This window comes from Calonectris borealis, chromosome 2 (assembly GCF_964195595.1).
Source record: "Calonectris borealis chromosome 2, bCalBor7.hap1.2, whole genome shotgun sequence".
Lineage (NCBI taxonomy): Eukaryota > Metazoa > Chordata > Aves > Procellariiformes > Procellariidae > Calonectris > Calonectris borealis.
Window position 1 is genome coordinate 118,877,290 of NC_134313.1, and position 18,634 is coordinate 118,895,923.

At 44.5% G+C, this 18,634-nt stretch overlaps 1 protein-coding gene across 2 annotated transcripts in view; it reads left to right on the plus strand.

The window, feature by feature from the left end:
- Positions 1 to 331: 331 nt before the first annotated feature.
- The window catches only part of TRANK1 (tetratricopeptide repeat and ankyrin repeat containing 1), a 62,916-nt gene continuing 44,613 nt past the window's right edge, over positions 332 to 18,634 (plus strand). Inside the window, exons 1-4 of one of the 2 annotated variants that reach the window (XM_075143112.1) lie at positions 332 to 413; positions 15,015 to 15,149; positions 16,745 to 16,868; positions 18,252 to 18,402. In XM_075143112.1, the coding sequence (XP_074999213.1) occupies positions 15,016 to 15,149; positions 16,745 to 16,868; positions 18,252 to 18,402 (409 nt within the window). In that variant the 5' untranslated portion in view covers positions 332 to 413; position 15,015. Of the gene's footprint in view, positions 414 to 13,765; positions 13,866 to 15,014; positions 15,150 to 16,744; positions 16,869 to 18,251; positions 18,403 to 18,634 lie in introns of those variants that run through there. The other variant, XM_075143113.1, reaches the window with a different exon arrangement.

Sequence of the window (18,634 nt, forward strand, 5' to 3'; positions counted from 1 at the left end):
AGGGCTAACTGGGGCGGGGGGCGAACGCCGATTTTCCACGTATGCCGAAGGCACTGCTACGACATTTTACAACAACGGCATTTCACGCTCCCGCTGCGGTGGGAGCACAGAGCCACCGCGCAGGTTTCCGACCGCGCCGTCAGGAGGCGGCTGCCGGGGACCACCCAACCGCCCCGCCCCACCGCGACCCCCCTCCCGGGCCCCTCCGCGGGGGACACACACACCCCCCCACGCCCCCTCCCCCGGGGGGGCGGGGCGGTCTCGGTTTCGATTCCCCGCGCGCGCCCCCACTCCCGCGGTGACGCGCGCGGCGGGGGCGGGCCGCGGGGCGGAGCGGGGGCGGGTCGCGGGGCGCCCGTGTTTAGGGGCGGCGGCCGGCGCGCGCTGGGGGGGTCTCGGCGCGCGGCGGGCAGGTAGGTGCGCGCGAGGGCAGCGACCGCCGCCCCTCCCCCACCGCCCCTCCCCCGGGGTATGTGCGTGGGGGAGCGGGGGCATCGGCCGCCCTGCGCCCGCCCGCCGGCACGGCGAAGCCGGTGCGTTTGCGGCCGCTCCGTGCGGGCTTTGGGGGTGCGTCTGATCGAGCCGCCGTCGGGGTGCCCGGGCGCCGCGGCGGGACCTGTCCGCGCCGCGCAGCGCTGCCGGCTCCGCACGGCTCCGCGTGCGTGCGCGGCGCGGTTCTTCCTGCGCTGCACGGCGCTGCGTGCACCGCAATGGCCGCCGTTGCCCCTTGGGGGGTGGGTTCCCACCTTGGTCGAGCTGGCGTGAAGTTGCCGCGTACTTAAGCGGGAGGTTCCGGCGGTGCAGGAGAGGGGTGGCGCTTCCCCGGTGAGGAGCGCGGGTGCGGGGTGGCGGGCAGCGGGGGTGGCTGTGCTGGTTGGGAAGCCTGCCAGGGAATGTGTGGGGTGGTTGAAGGAGAAAGAGGGAAGAGTGCGTTCCTGCTCCTGCCAGGCATCTGGGAGCGTGTGTTGGCCTGGCACGGCTTGCGCGGAGGAGCTGGGGGAGACGCGATGATGTATCTGTGCTTGAAAAGAAGAAAGAGAGCTCCTTTGGCACAGCCCTGAGCTAAGCATTGTCTTCGGTGGGTTTGGATCCTTTCCCTGAAAAGCAAAACTGTTGTACAAGGTCGTGGAGTGGTCACTTAACAAAACGGGCTTTCTCATTTGAAAAAGGGTTTGGGCACAGTGTGCACTTCAGAAGAAAAAAAAGCAAAAAGATCTCTCATCAGTCTTTGTATTTTTTGCCCCATTTACAGAAAATGAACTTCAGATTGATAGAGTGGGTTTATTGCAAATGGGAAGAGGCTTTGCTTTCCCATGTGTCCTGGTTTCAGCTGGGATAGAGTTAATTTTCTTTCCTGTAGCTGGTATAGTGCTGTGTTTTGGATTTGGTATGAGAGGAATGTTGATAGCCCACTGATGTTTTAGTTGTTGCTAAGTAGTGCTTACACTAATCAAGGACTTTTCAGCTTCCCTTGCTCTGCCGGGTGTGCAAGGGGCTGCGGGGGGCGCATAGCCACAGCTGACCCAGCTGGCCAAAGGGATATTCCATACCATGTGACGTCATGCTCACTATATAAACTAGGAGGCGTGGTCTGGGAAGCGGCAGTCGTGGCTCGGGGACTGGCTGGGCATCAGTTGGTGGGTGGTGAGCAGTTGCATTGTGCATCGTCTGCTTCGTATGTTCTGTTGTTGTTATTATTACTACTATTACTGTTTTACTTTGTTTTTTATTTCAATTATTAAACTGTTTTTATCTCAACCCACGAGTTTTCTCACTTTTGCGCTCCTGATTCTCTCCCCCATCCCACCAGAGGTGGGGGAGTGAGCGAGCAGCTCTGTGGTGTTTAGTTGCTGGCTAGGGTTAAACCACAAGACCATGCAAACATGCAAAAGGGAGTGTTTCCTACCGGTGTTTTTACCAGCATGCAGTTAAACTTGTCAAGCGTTGGCTGTGAACTGCACAAGCTTGAAAACCTTGCTGTTAGGGGAATCTTGTTGTTTTGTTATTCCTGTCTCCCCTCCCCCCCCCCTTCCAGATGAGATATCATCTTGAGCTAATCTATACAAAGGAAATACTGGGACTGTTTGTTGCCATTGCTTTTTTACCCGGTCAGCTCTGTTTGATGACAGGAACATTGCTAGGCTAAGCAAACAACTGCAGCAGTGTAAACACCTCCCTCTTGGACTGAGTTAGGTCTTGTATGGCTGAGTAAGACTAGGGATTTCAAGATCGTTGTTGTTTCAGAGGATGGGAAGCAGGGTTAACTGTTTACGCTGTTTTGCAAGGTTTTGGTTTTTTTTTTTTGTAAAACAGTAATGACACTGTGTAGATAGAATATTGAGCATGTTTTTGCATCAGTTTTTCTGTATATAAAATGGGAGATGCAAGTACTTTCTCAGTTTATTAAAAAAGTGCTGCTGCTGGAAATCATAAGTGTATGTATGGATACACAGATTTTTTCTCAAAAATGCAACTCCACACTTGCCTTAACCATATGTTCTCTCAGGTATAACTTGTTACTGGCAGGTTACAAAGAGAGGAGAATCATTTGAAACTGAAAGCAAAAAAAGCCTGTTTTGTTTCACTTAGCAAAACAGGATGTGCTGGGGAAGAAGGCCAAATTGTCACTGGTGTAAGCTGTGAAGCTGTCTTCAACGAAAGCTAGTCTACATGTGCTTGGACTTTGCGAGGAAAGGAGGAAGGATGTTCCGAGATGCCACCTTAAATCTAGGATGATGTGTCATGGCCTTGTGTGAGGACCTGTGTTGCCAAATTAATGAGCAACGTGTTGAGATCTTGCCTATAAACTGAGAGAGCTGTGATTTTTTTTTTTTTTTTTTTTTTGTCTTTCAGCAGTGTTATTTTTCCTTGTAATTTTTCTAATTTTTTGGCTTCCCAGAATGTAGTGTAATTTCAGTGACATGAAGATACGTTATGGACAGGCTCAGGACATCGCAAGTGGTCTGTAGGAGCCAGTCTGTCCGGTTTCTATTGCCCTGGTCATGGATTTAAAACTCTGGTTTCACAGGGAGCGCTCACGGTATAAAGCAGGTACAGAGCTGGTGTCCTGGGGCGTGTGCACCCATCTTGTTTCATGGAAAGTGTTGTCTTGTTCTTGGTGACATGCTTTTGATTTCCATTTCCTTGTTATGCTGCTTCCTGGTCTAGTACCTTTCCTGTGTGCAAGTCAACCACAAATCCCTACTCTAGAGGATTTATTTGTAACATTTTAGTAGCGTCCTTGTCTTGAGGTTTTGCTTGGATTACTGCGAGTCATCAGGGCTGGCCCAGTACTTCTGGCCAGGTTTGGATCCTGTTTCTGTGGTCTTGTTTGCTGGTCATGCATCTGAAGAGGAACTGAGCTACTAAGCAGTGTCAGCTACCTGAGTCTGGTATGTGGCTAGCTGGAGACATCAGGCAGCTGGGCTTAGTTATTAGTAATAATTGCTTTATAACAGTTTGCATAAATAGAAACCAATGTACAGCGGTAATCTGGAGAAGGAGAACCTTGGGAGGTCATTCAGGCCAGGCCTGTCCAGAGCAGGGTCCTAGGCCAGAGCTTGAGTTTCCTTGTGTGTGTATTCCACTTGCTCCCCTTGTTTCACCCAGACCTTGCACACGTCTGTTCCTTATCTGGTCTGTACATAGCGTTTGAGGTATTAACAGGCCGTTGAGATGTCTGTGCTAATCATATCCTGGGATGCATTTGCCAAGTGTTCATAAGGATGTATGCCTTGTTTTCTGAGGGCACAGATGCCTGTGCCCTACAATCATCAGTTTACTACACAGCACGTTTCCAGGAGAAAGCTCAGTATGAAATGAAGAGCAGCCTGGGATGTTCTGTCTTGCTGGGTACACCAGCAGCCATCTATTATCTTGTCCTGGTTTCAGCTGGGATAGAGTTAATTTTCTTCCTAGAAGCTGGTATAGTGCTGTGGTTTGGATTTAGTACGAGAATAACGTTGGTAACACACTGATGTTTAGTTGTTGCTAAGTAGTGGTTACACTAGTCAAGGACTTTTCAGCTTCTCATGCCCTGCCAGCGAGAAGCTGGGAGGGGGCACAGCCAGGACAGCTGACCCAAACTGGCCAAAGGGATATTCCATACCATGTGATGTCATGCCCAGTGTATAAACTAGAGGAAAGCTGGCCGAGGGGGGCTGCTGCTCGGGGACAGGTTGCGCGTCAGTTGGTTGGTGGTGAGCAATTGTTTTTCATTTGCATCGCTTGTCTTTCTTGGGTTTTATTTTTCTCTCTTGTTATTGTTTTCCTTTTCATTACAAGTTTATTATTATTATATTTTATTTCAATTATTAAACTGTTCTTATCTCAACCCACAAGTGTTCTCACTTTTACTCTTCCAATTTTCTCCCCCATCTCACTGGGGTGGGGGAGTGAACAAGTGTCTCTGTGGTGCTCAGTTGCCGGCTGGGGTTAAACCATGACAATCCTTTTTGGTGCCCAACGTGGGGCACAACGGGTTGAGATAACAACAAATCTGACCAGAGCACATTAGAACAAATTTGTTAAAAACATTAATTATATTAGCTTGATAGTTGCTGGTCACAATGTTTATTAATTTGCTCTCAAAGTTGTTGTGCTTGTTCTCAGAGTCGTGTTATGTATCACCTGACTTGCAATATATGTTCCCTGTTGTGCTGTTTATCACCTTTGGGAGCTGGGTCAAGGTTATAATTTTGCTGTACTTTGTAACACTGGCTTATGATATGATAAAATGGCTGATCGTGAGACTAATCTGGTATTTGTACTCAGCATTGCTGGCATCTTCATACTTTGGGAGCCATTTCTTGGAAACTGTTAATAATTACACTTTTTACCTTTTCTCCTTGGATAGCCAATTTATGGGGGAGACACGTTCCTTCACCTTCCCCTTCTCCTCCCGGCTAGTTACAGTAGCTCTTGAGAATTTTGAATACCCTTGGGATGTTCAAACCAGCATATTCCTGTTGCTCCTACTCCTGAATGTGTTTCAGGTCTTTAATTAAAGTTAAACAACTATTTAAGAAAACCACCCAGAGATCTGGATAGTTATAAGTGGCAGGGTGTGTGGGATAGTATGGTGTCGTGGTTTAACCCCAGTAGGCAACCAAGCACCACACAGCCGCTTGCTCACCCTTCTGCCGTCAGTGGGACAGGGGAGAGAATTGGAAGAGCAAAAGTAAGAAAACTCGTGGGTTGAGATAAGAACAGTTTAATAATGGGAATAAAATATAATAATATTATTATTAATAATAAAAAATTGTAATGAAAAGGAAAACAACAAAAGAGAGAGGAACAAAACCCAGGAAAAACAAGTGACGCAGCTGCTCACCACCAACCGTCCCATGTGCAGCCAGTCCCCGAGCAGTGGCCTGCCAGCCAGCTTTCCCCTAGTTTATATACTGAGCATGACATCATATGCTATAGAATATCCCTTTGGCTAGTTTGGATCAGCTGTCCTGGCTGTGCCCCCTCCCAGGTTCTCGTGTACCTCCAGCCTTCTCAGTTGGTAGAGCATGAGAAGCTGAAAAGTCCTTGAGTTAGTGTAAGCACTATTTAACGACAACTAAACATCAGTGTGTTATCAACATTATTCTCATACTAAATCCAAAACTAGGAAGAAAATTAACTCTAATCAGGACAGTATCCACTCCTTATTCTATACCATCAACGTCACACCCAGGTCCCACACTTTCCAATACATCCCAATCAATCATCACCACTTTTCCTGTCTTTTAATATATACACACAGATATCATTCCCTTGGTCTATGGGCCGTCCCTCTAAAATGTCTGTTGGGTTCATTTAGTCCATGACTTTGGGCTCCATCTGTCATAGTAGTCCTTCAGGGCAGGAGAGGTGGTGTGTGGTGTTGGATTTTTGCATGCTGAAGCCAGTTCTGGTTCCATCACACTGCACTTTGCTCGGTTTCATCAAAGTTAATTCGTCACTAATCTGGGTGATTCTTACCGTAATACCATTGATATGGCATATAACAACTATAGTAGTGATGACATACAGTATTATGTAGCAATTAACAACGTACAGTTCAAATCATTGGCAATTCTCATCCAAAATCAAATCCCCTTGAGGTACACATCGGAATTCCCCATCCTTTCGCGTTACCCACCAAGTGCACCCAGGTCCTTGAGGAAAAGCAATCCCACGAATGGGTTTTCCCTTGCCTGAGGCAGCAATAATCCAGACTGTCTTCCCCAGCATATTTTTTATGTGGGCTGCAGGGACTTTATCCCCCTCTACAGTACGTGAAGGTTTTGATTGGGCAGGGCCAGCTCGAGTGACAGATCCCCTACTGTTGACTAACCAGATGGCTTTTGCTAAATCTGTATGCCAGTGCTTGAATGTCCCACCACCCATTGCTCTCAGTGTAGTCTTTAGCAGTGCGTTGTATCGTTCAAATTTTCCGGAAGCTGATGCATGATAGGGGGTGTGATATACCTACTCAATGCCATGCTCTTTGGCCCAGGTGTCTATGAGGGTGTTTCGGGATTGAGTCTTGTTGTCTGACTCAATTCTTTCTGGGATGCCATGTTGCCACAAGACTTGCTTTTCAAGGCCCAGGATGGTGTTCTGGGCGGTGGCATGGGGCACGGGATATGTTTCCAGCCATCCAGTGGTTGCTTCCACCATGGTGAGCACATAGCACTTGCCTTGGTGGCTTTGTGGGAGTGTGATATTGTCCTGGTTTCGGCTGGGATAGGGTTAAATTTCTTCCTAGTGCTGTGTTTTGGATTTAGTACGAGGAGAATGTTGATAACACACTGATGTTTTCAGTTGTTGCTAAGTGCCCTCCTAGTCCAAGGACAGCTCCCGTGCCTACTGACTGAGCTAGGTACACGAGATGGGAGGGAACATAATCAGGACAGCCAGCCCAGCTGGCCAATGGGGTATTCCATACCATGTGACATCATGCTCAGTATATGAAGGGTAGGCGTGATCCAGGAAGGACCGATCGCTACTTGGTTATCGGTCAGCGCGGGTGGTGAGCAATTGCATTGTGCATTACTCATTTTGTATATTCTATCATTATCATTATTATTTTCCTTTTTTTTCCCTGTTCTATTAAACTGTCTTTATCTCAACCCACGAGTTTTTTTCTCTCACTCTTACCCTTCCGATTCTCTCCCCGTCCCGCTGGGGGTGGGGGGAGTGAGTGAGCGGCTGCGTGGTACTTGGCTGCCTGCCAGGTTAAACCGTGACAGATATAATCAATCTGCCAGGCCTCCCCATATTTATATTTCAGCCATCATCCTCCATACCAAAGAGATTTAATCGCTTGGCTTGTTTGATTGCAGTGCATATTTCACATTCATGGATAACCTGTGCAATAGTGTCCATGGTCAAATCCAACCTGTCGTGGTTTAACCTGGCAGCAGCCAAATACCACACAGCCGCTCACTCACTCCCCCCACCCCCAGCGGGACGGGGAGAGAATCGGAAGGGTAAGAGTGAGAAAAACTCGTGGGTTGAGATAAAGACAGTTTAATAGGGAAAGCAAAAGCCGCGCGCGCAAGCAAAGCAAAACAAGGAATTCATTCACCACTTCCCATCGGCAGGCAGGTGCTCAGCCATCGCCAGGAAAGCAGGGCTCCATCACGCGTAACGGTTACTTGGGAAGACAAACGCCATCACTCCGAACGCCCCCCCTCCTTCTTCTTCACCCAGCCTTATATGCTGAGCATGACGTCATATGGTATGGAATAGCCTATTGGCCAGCTGGGCCAGCCGCCCTGGCCACACTCCCTCCCAGCCCCCTGCACACCTGGCAGGGCATGGGAAGATGAAAAGTCCTTGACTAGCGTAAACACTACCTAGCAACAACCAAAACATCAGCGTGTCATCAACATTATTCTCACACTACATCCAAAACAGAGCACTATACCAGTTAATAGGAAGAAAATCAACTCCATCCCAGCCAAAACCAGGACACAACCCTTGATCACGAGCCCATCTATATGTTGCATCTCTTCCTTGATGACCCGAGGTGTCATGGGCCCATCAGGCTGTAAATAATGCACCCGTATGTTGCCAGTCCAGATCCACCCGAGCCACTTCGGCCCGACTCTTGGGTGCGTGAGCATCTGCGTGACATACTTTTACAAACAGATTCTCTCCCCGGGCAGCAATATCTTGCCACAATGCGGCAGCCCAGATGGGTTTACCTCTGCGCTGCCAGTAGTTCTGCTTCCACTGCTGCAACCACCCCCACAGGGCATTTGCCACCATCCATGAGTCAGTATAGAGATAAAGTACTGGCCACATTTCTCATTCAGCCATAACCAGAAAAGTGCAGTGGTGATGGAACCGAAACTGGCTTCAGCATAAAACAATTTAACACCACACACCATCTCTCCTGCCCTGAAGGACTACTATGACAGATGGAGCCCAAAGCCCAGCTCACTGATGTGGGGGAGTGAACGAGCGGCTGTGTGGTGCTCAGTTGCCGGCTGGGATTAAACCACAACACATCTCTTGAAAGCACAGCCAGAAGTGAGAAGTCTCACAGCTGACTTTCAAAACACAGATATAGCGCTTGCACGCTAGACCCAGTGCAGGTACGAATCCCTGCTTTGCGCTGGCAAGATGCGCTGATTCAGCGTGGTACTGAACTGGTGGATCTATGAAAAGGTAGGCTGAGTTCCCCTAGTACTAGTTCTGGCTGAACACTTAGGAAGGAAGAGTATCCGGAGAAGCAAAACTCTGTAAGTGGTGTTTAGGGTTGTTTGTTTCCAGTTACAGAGATTGTGTTGAGGTCTCCAGTTCAGACTGAAACAACCTGATAAAGTTTTCTCTCTATCATTTACCTAGGAAATTGTTTTCTTTGTCCTTTTAGAGGCAAACACAACTATAGAGATGCATGCTGTCTTCACCTCTGGAGCACTGCGATACATAGGACACTGGCCGACCGTAGGGCCCAGAAGCAATAAAGAAACTTCATGTGGTCCAATTTGTGCTAAGTTCAGGGCAACATACACCGATAAGAAACTATCACTATGCTGCGCTGCTTGCCCTAATCTGTTTCAAATTTGCTGTAGAATCTCATTCTTCATTTTCAAAGTGGTGCTGGCTTTTACTGGGAGCAAAGGGTCTTTGGCACTTCCAAGCTTAGGTTCGAATCTGGCAAAGTGACTTGTTACAGAAATGTTTTTTTTGTTTTATAGGGCAGAGTGAGAATCTATCTAATGATAGGCTATCCCTATCTATCTGAATGTATCCCTAATGATAGGGATGTTTAACGAGAAGCTATCTAAATGATAGGCTTTTCATTTGAGTTGACCAGCTTCTCCAAGATGAGCTGACGTATTTTACAAGGGCTGAACACATTCTTCATGAGATGCTGGCTGAACATTTGATTAAAATGTTCAGATAATCACAAATACCACTGTGAGTTTTCCAGACTAAACAGATCCATGAGGATGGCCATGTCTAAATCTCAACTTCTTTCCTCTCTTCTGCATGAGATTTCCTAATGTGTCTACTTATGGCCTGGTCAGTTATAACATGTTCATCTGATTGCAGAACTGTATTTTCGTCTCTGCTGTTTCTCCTCTGAAAGTACAGGCAATTTCAGCATTTGATAGAAAAGCAAAGCTCCTGAAAGAGGTACATTTTTTTCTGCGTTTCACTGTCAGGGTTATGTTTATATGCATTCGAAGCAGGCTGTGTTCTGTAAATATGTCTTCGGTAGCTGCTGTTGTTGTTGTCAGGAAAGCAAATAAAACTGGCTAGCAGGCAGAGCATTGCCTCTTCAAGTTATGGCCTGCTAGAACCGTCTCATCCTATATTTTTCCTCTCTTTTCTTGGGCCTGCCCTGACATTCACATACATCTATACCAGGACATACTGAACGTGTCATTCGGAAGACCTATATGCAGTGCTCTTTTGCTGGGTGACTGCAGGACTGCCTGGACGGACGGTGCCAGTGGTGGGCATGTGGCTGGAGGGGTCCCTCTGATGTAGCAGGTCAGGGTGACACGGCAATTCCTTCTTGGTGGCACCATGCTCTCAGAGCCAGCATGCTTTTGTTGGGCAAGAGCTAACGAGAGCCCGGAGGTTTCCTGATGAGAAAATATGAATTATTCGAATGCTGATGAAATGTATTTAGTTGTCATTCAACTACAGTTTAGATGCGTTGTTGGGCGTTTTCTCTCCCTACCTGTTGCCAGTTGGTAATGTTTGCCTGTTAGGTTAAGGGGGAAGAAGGAAAGATTATTTATTCCTCTGCTTAATAGGAATGAGGAATGCACAGTCTTTAGAAGTCAGATTTCCTAGAAATAGGAGGATGCTAATTTTTCACCACTGTTTTTAATTCGGATGCAGAGCTCCCCAGATTGCTATACTTCATTTGTTGCTTGCATTATGGAAAGCTACTATGCCTCAAGAATGAAAACGTTATTCTACCACCAAGTAGTGCCATAGGGACGGAACCTCAAAGCTTAACTTTCAGTATCAACAATAATTAAAAGCATGGCTGTGTAGATGTTCCACTTTTTCTCTGTGGATAAGCAGGGTCACACAGTTTCTCTTTTAAAACGTGTAAACCAGATGCAGACAGAACAAACCAACTTCTTGGGTTCACTCTCAGATTTATAAAGGTTTTATTATTGCCAACTTCAGATGTTCAGAAAGCACAAGCTGGCCTCTTGAGACTGATAGTTGGCATAAGGAACGCAACGTTTTTCAAGAATGACAAATGGGTTTCTGGGCAGTCTCTGTGTTTTCAAGCTTATCTGCTGAAGCGAGAGGAAGCAAAACTTAGCATTGTAAACCCCCAAAACTTCTGAGCCCTGCTTCTGAGGACAGTCTGACTGAAGCAGTTCCGTGGGGCTCCGACCATCACAATAACATAAGAGTTGGCAACATGTGCAGTAAATGGGAATTTTGCCCACTGGCAGCAGTCGGGGTTGGAGCCGATTGTTTGTGACTTAATTGTATACTCTTTTGTTTTAATTCTTTGAGTAGAAATTAATATGCTTCATTTTGCTCCTGGTGGCCTCAGGAGCCATAAAAAAAGTGAAAGGAGTAGGACATGTTGTCTGTTTTTTTCTGTTTGTTTGGTTTTTTTCTTTGAAGGACAAGGTCTCAACAATGCACTGGGAAGGGTCTCCCAGACCTTAGGGTGTGTCTGCACATTTATGTGTTTTGTGGACTCCATAGCTTAGGAGAAATCCCCACTTTATGAGGGGAACCTGTCTTACTCTACTGTGTCTGGCTGGGATGGAGTTAATTTTCTTCACAGTAGCTTATATGGTGCTATGTTTTAAATTTGTGACCAAAACAATGCTGATAACACACTAAGGTTTTAGCTGTGGCTGAGCAGTGTTTGCACAGCATTGGGGCCTTCTCTGTTTCTCACTCTGTCCCCCACACTGGATAGATTGGGGGTGCACAAGAGGTTGGGAGGGGACACAACTGGGCAGATGACCCAAACTGACTGAAGGGATAGTCTGTGCCGTGTAATATCATGCTCAGCAGAAAAAAGGGAGAGGAGGGGGCATACGGAGATTAGCCATCCCTAGCTCGGGAACTGGCTGGGCATCAGTCTATGTGTGGGAGGTGGTGAATGATTGCCTTTGAAACTTGTTTTGTTTTCTTTCTCTCTTCTTCCACTTCTCTTTCGCTTATTAAACAATTTTTATCTTGACCCACAAGTTTTCTTGCTTTTACTCTTCCTTTCTTCTTCCCCCATCCCACTGGGATTGGGGGGAGGTGAGCGCTTAGCTGCCCACTGGGGTTAACTCACAGCACTCACCACGACAAAATCTTTCATTAGTTATGTTCAGATGCAGCTGTGACCTTTACCTGTGCTGGTGTCCTGGTTTTGGCTGGGATAGAATTAATTTTCTTCCTAGGAGCTGATAGAGTGCTGTGTTTTGGGTTTAGCATGAGAATAATGTTGATAACACACTGATGTTTTGGTTGTTGCTAAGCAGTGTTTATACTAAGTCAAGGACTTTTCAGCTTCCCATACTCTGCAAGCGAGGAGGTGCACAAGAAGCTGGGAGGAAGCGTAGCCAGGACAGCTGACCCAAAGCGGCCAAAAGGATATTCCATACCATATGATGTCATGCTCAGCATATATAAAGCTGGGGGAAGAAGGAAAGGGGGAGATGTTCGGGGTTATGGCATTTTGCCTACCCAAGTAACCATTACGCATGATGGAGCCCTGCTTTCCTGGAGGTGGCTGAACATCTGCCTGCCGATGGGAAGTAGTGAATGAATTCCTTGTTTTGCTTTGCTTGCATGCGCGGCTTTTGCTTTACCTATTAAACTGTCTTTATCTCAACCCACGAGTTTCCTCATTTTTACTCTTCTGATTCTCTCCCCCATCCCACTGGGGGGATGTGGGGGGGTGAGCGAGCGGCTGTGTGGTGCTTAGTTGCCAGCTGGGGTTAAACCACGACAGCCAGTTAAGCCAGAGTAATAGATGACATTTTTGTTTAATGCTCGCCACGCTCAGTAGACTTTATATAATACGTCTTCAGTTAGTCCACTGGTTTTGAGTTAAAATTATTTATGCTTCAGGAAGATGTTAGGCAATAGCAAGACATGCTGTGCTAGTCAGCACAGCGATTCTTTCGCATCATTAACTTAGATGTCAGATTTGCATGCCTGTGTATCTCTTGGGTCTGCAAACTTGGGTGAGGTTGCTAAAGCCCGCAGCAGACATCCCAGTTATTTAAATGACTACAGTTTGGAGTTTTGGCTGGAAAACTCCAGTGCTGGAAGAGGATGGGAATTTGTGTTCTGCTGGAAATCCTGCCGCCCAGAGCGGGGAGGGGATGCCGCCTCCTGATCTGAAACAGGAAATTTCTCAGCACAGGACACGTTTGAAAGTCCTTCTAAAATGTATGTTGCAATTGGGGGTGTTTTGCTGTATTGTGGGAAAAATAATCCTTTAACGTATTGTAAATACCTTTGATTTGTAATTGTACTTTAAGTAGATTCCAAGAAAAAGTAAGGTAAATATAATTCTGGGTAAAAATTTCACCCTAAGTAGAAGCATAGCCTTCTTAAAAAAAAAAAAAAGAAAAAGCTTGAAATTCAACTATGATTTAGAAAACCAGCGGTTCATGTGTATTCCTACATGAAGAAGCTCCTGTGTAGTTGAACTGTTTTGGTATTATTCTTGGTGAAAATAATTTATCTAGCCTTCTGATGCTAAAAAGTTGAAAGCTGAAAAAGTTACGAAAATACGAGGTAGAACCATCTTTCAGCACTTGCTTTTTATTTTTTGCACTGTTGCTCTATTTTTTTCCTTTTCTTCGCCTCAATAGTGCTCATACCATACAGTGTAAAAAAGTCACGCTATGAGTATACTTGATTCATTGTCTGGAAAAGTAGTATTTTTAAAATATGTACTGTATGCACATTGCTCAATGAAGTGATGATTTAATTTGCCTGGGGTAAATGTCATAATTACTCCTCTAGCATGACTGGTCGCTGTACCTCCCCCATGTAGATGGGACCTATTTTTCTCCAGTTTAGTTTATAGCCAGGAATTTCACCTGTTCTTGGTGCCTCCCTGGAATTAGCGAGGTGATGTTTGGATTTCAGGCATCATCACAGAGCGTTTGTTTGTTTAATTAAATAAGACATAACTTCCGACAGGCCTTCTCCCAGCCAGCCTGCAGCAGTCTGGATCTGAGCTTTGCGGTTGCACCTGGTTCTTCTGCTGTTGCCTCTTCGGGGTTGTGGGCTGCTGCTCCCCCGTCTGCTTAGTGCAGATGTCGTCCTGCCCAGCGCCTCTTGCGCCTGGATGGACGAGGGAGGACAGTGGCATCCGTAGCGTGCCTCTTCATAGCTCTGTCTTCGCAATACAGTACTGGTTCTCAACTTTTCAGGTTCGTCAGGAGGAGTACTATAGAGAAAATATGTCAGTAGTATTTCTTGGTTTGTCTGTAGGTTCATACACTTAAAAATATTTAGTTTGCTCTGTTGTGAAGGGATCTTGCAGATTATGTTAGCAGGTTGTGAAGTTACAGATTGTTACTGGTTTTGTTCCAGGCCTGCTAATACCTGGATAATAAGTAAATGTGTGCATTCCTTTTTGGTGAATTGATCTTATTTAATAGTACTGAGATTTGTGAGACAAATCATACAGTTTTTTGCAGGTAATGAAAATAGCTTTTAATCGTAAAATCCATCTGTGAAGAGTGATTCTACGCAAGGCTTTAGTATTGGATTTTTCTCTTGTCTGTGGTTTTGATGTGCTGTTTCTCCACATAGATGTAGCTGTTTTTCCTCCTGTGTTTGTTTCGTTATCTAGCTGCTTGACCATGTGATTAGTTTTATGTAATGAACCTGATTTTACAATTTTAATGATGAAATATTCTTTCAATCAGTTGCAGTTGATGCCTGTTTCAACCTTTGTTTTCTTCGGGTGCTTGCTATATTCATTTTAATAACTGTTTTAAATCTGATTCGAGGTCCTCGTGCACTATTAATATACTTATATTACAGTGTTTTCATGCAGTAATCAAGTTTCAATGCAGTTTTGTATACATTGGATTATTGAATGTCTAGCCAGAGAGGCTGGACAAAAAATCCATAAAGATAAATAAAAAGCAAGTAAATGAGTTTTGTGTTTAATTAATTGAGATGTATAGCTTCATGTATTTCTCAAGCATATGAACTCTGTTCTCTCGGCTATTTCCTCTCGCATTTAATGTGTGTGAACACATTTAAATAATTTTGAATCTTAATGTTAAAAATATGGTTTAAGACTTAAAAAAATGCATACCAGTGGTAGATTAGGTTAGCTGAGGTTGATTAAAAAATAGATGGGAAGTTGAGGCATCAACAGTAAAGATGAGACTATCACCTGAGTTACATTTTACTATTCCAACTGCAGCAAACAAAAAAGATGTGCTCTTTTGTCTTCCTTTTCAAATATGCAAAAACTAAGGTGAAAATTTAAGTGGATTTTAGGGACAGAAGTGTCTCATAAATGAATGCTTTTGTCCGATTCATTTTTTTTTGCTCTTAATTAGCATGGATGCCATGGAATATGCACAGCTTATGAGACAAGATGGGAACCAGGATTTTAAAAATGGAAATTACTCGTTGGCCATCAGAAAGTATGATCAAGCCCTACATATGCTCGGTTGTTTAATGCAGTGGGTCCCGTAAGTATTCTTGAATTACAAGATGTAAACCATAAGACAAGTCTGAAATTTGTACCGTACTACAGTTACCTCAGAACTGTATTTCTTGCCCTGACACCTGATCTTCTTGTATCTTTTGTCATACTCTTTAGTGTACCAATTTTATAATTAAAGAGGAATTGCTGTTCCTGACGTATATGTGGGAGATTAGTTAGTGACTGTAGTTTGAATACTTTTATATAAGTACCAGTTATAAATTAGTGTAATTAATGCTCAAATTAATTTTCCATAAATCATGTTGGTTTCTGTTAAATTACTTCTGTTTCTTAGCTGACGTGCTGTGGATTAATCTTGCTGTGATTCTGCCATATACTGTTCATGTCTATGGCCTGTTGTTACATGGGTCATCTGATTATCTTTAAAATGATTCACGCAAGTTACTTTGTTCTTGTTATTTGGTCTTTCTTAGTATTCTCAGATTTGTTAAAAAATAATTTTTCAGCAGGAGAGTTCTTTGGGTATTTCTTTCCAAATGTTAAGTGCTTGTTTTCATCAGTTAACATCAGTTGCTAATGTTATTAATGATTAAATAGTTGAGTATTATGTTAACTATTAAATATTTATTACTACCATGTATTGACACTGCTGTTAACCTAATTTAACACCAGCCATTCGTTTATTTTGACTATTAGCCATTTAGACTAAGTAGTAGAATAAGTCTGGAGCATATGCAGGGAGTAGGACCGAGCAAGGACAGAGTCGAGCAGGCTACCTCCAGCACCTGCCCCTCGCAGGCAGTGGGGCTTCGTCATACCGCAGGATGAGGCTCCTGAGCGGTAAGGCTCTCCTTTCCCCTTGCTGTAGGTTGCCTCGTCAGGATTTGCTTGCATGCATGAGTGTGCTCTCAACACATTCAGTGTAGTTGAAACAACTTTCTTGAGTGTAAATTAGTAGATGAAGGGTGCAGCTCCGTGGCACGTACTGTTTGTTTGAGCGCAGGCAAGGCAGGCTTTCCAGGCTCCCCAGTACCCCGTGGACTGTCGTCCTGTCATTTGTGTGCAGCTCTTTCCAGAAGCTCTCTTGGATCCAGCAGATGCTTTACATACTTTAGTATATTCTGTTCTCTAAAATACATTTCTTTATTTCTTAGCTGGTGTGAATGTGGATAATTCTGTTGACTTCATCAACAGTAAAATGCGTTTAGGTTGTTTTTTGGTGACCAAAATGTGTTTAGCATTCTTTCCATCTAGTAGCTTCCATTTGTGTGTCTGTTTGCTCCCATTCTTGGCCACTGGCTTTCACTGAGCCATATCTAGGTGTGTCGAGATGGTCTAAACTCTTTCCTCATACTGCATTAGTCCAGCGGGTTGGCCTTCTGCTTCAGAAGAGACAAGGGTATCACTAAGGGTATCACTAAGGTGTCATTTAGGATGTCGCCAAGAGATTTTATAGCTGATGTTCAAATGGTCTTTGTTTTCTACAACTCCATTTTTACCTTTAATTTTGTTAGGTGGGCGATACGTAGACTTTTTTCTTTTTTTTCTTGTTGCTAACTGTAAAGTATGATGCATCCTTTTTCAAGCAAATAAACAGTTATGCTAAAAACGTATTTTTAGGTGTTCCAGGGACATAGCTGTGTTACACTGCAACAAATCAACTGCCTTGTACAATCTCGGTAAATGGAGAGAAGCAGTGTTTTCAGCCTACCAGAGCTTACACTGGGATCCGGAGTATGTTAAGGTATTCAGATGTTTAAGCTGGCAGTTTTTGCATGCCTTACTTTTTAAAATAAGTGTCAATATCTGCTTTTTATTGTGTTTTAGTTTTGAGGTGTGATAAGCAAATGTAGCATAAAATTCCAGAATCAGTGTCTGACTCTGTGCATGAGCATCAGAATTACTACTGTAATAGTACTTTTAATAAAATGAAGCAGCTCACTTTTGCATGAGGAGATGCTAGTTCTTTCTGGGTCCCAACAAAAGAGGCACCAATGCTTTCAAGAAAGATAACTATTTTATTAATATCCCAGGCAAGGTGATAGCAAGTAATAAAGTCTTCTGTGCCCTTGTGATGCTGGAGACCCGGGGATGAGGCAGCACTGGCCAGGTCTCTGATCAGGCCACGGCACGCTGCGCAGATCCCATCTGTGGTGAGGTTCACCAGCTCTGTGTTCACTTGTGGTCTTACAGAGCCTGGCTCACGGTACAGGTTCATCAGTCACTGACAGCAGTCAGGTCTGGGACGGGGACTTAGCTTTGAAGGCTCTCTTGGGCAGTGTGCCCTAATATTCTTTGCGTGTTAATAAGCCTGCAGTTCCTGGGAACAGTACGTGGTGATCAAGATTATACTGTATTCCCAGTGGACAGAACAATACACTACACATACGCTTGTGATTAAGTACACATTGATTAAGTACACATTCACTCAAATACTCATCTGTTAGGAATAAGTAGCAGTTGTACAGTATTTATGATACGGAGGCATACATTTGGATTGGCTTTTACGTACAATAAATACTCACTAACCACTACAGACTCCCAGAGACTTTAGTAGAAGGTGTTTGATTTAGATATGGTAAAATTGCATGCAAATATCAATTTAACTTGCACTGTATTGCAGCATGCCAGTTATCTGATTTGAACAAATTGACTTCATTGTGACTCTGAGCCAGTACAACCTAGTTCAGTGGTGAATATAAACAAGTTCAGGTGCCGTTGGCTGAAGAATATATGCATTGTGGTAAATATTGCACAATGCAGTGACATGGGCACATAAACATATGTGCTGGACCTTGTGACAAAAAAACCCACCCTGTCCAGAGGAGGTTAAAATATAGTTGCTAACAGTATGTCTTTCATCCTGTAGTTATTTTCCAAGTTTTGTATTCCAGGATTTGTCACACTTTCATAGTATCGGTGATGACATCAGCATATTGTGAATTTCAAGGGATGTTTATTGCACTTTTTTTGGATCTGCGAGTAAGAAGCTGTAAAAATAGTACTACGTGTCATTTTTATAGCATAATTAGAGAATTTAGGAAAAAATGATAATATTTTGTTTTGTAGTAAAGATCTCTGAATATTTTCCCAACAATGGTCTTTTTTGTTCTCCTTTTTTCCTCAGGCTTATTACAGAGCTGGCCACTCATTGACCATGTTATCAGACTCTTATGAGGCGATTTCTATGTTTCATAAAGGTTTGAGTCTCCTGAATGCTTCTGCAGATCGAACTCAAGTTGCTGATTTTGTAGCAGGAATCTTCATAAGTGTCAACGGTAAACTCAAATTAAGAGATTAATTTTTCTCAGAGCCTTTCAGTAGCGATGACCACACAAGTCCTTGGTAGGGCATCCTTCATGAGATCGTTCATTTGGTCCTTAGTGCCACAGGTCTGTTTGAGGATTCTGAATATGTTGAGTGGTCTAATCAAAAGGATGTGGTGAACTTGGTCCAGTTTGTATACAGCAGATGCCAACAATCCCAAAACATTGTGCAGGGGAGTGTGTT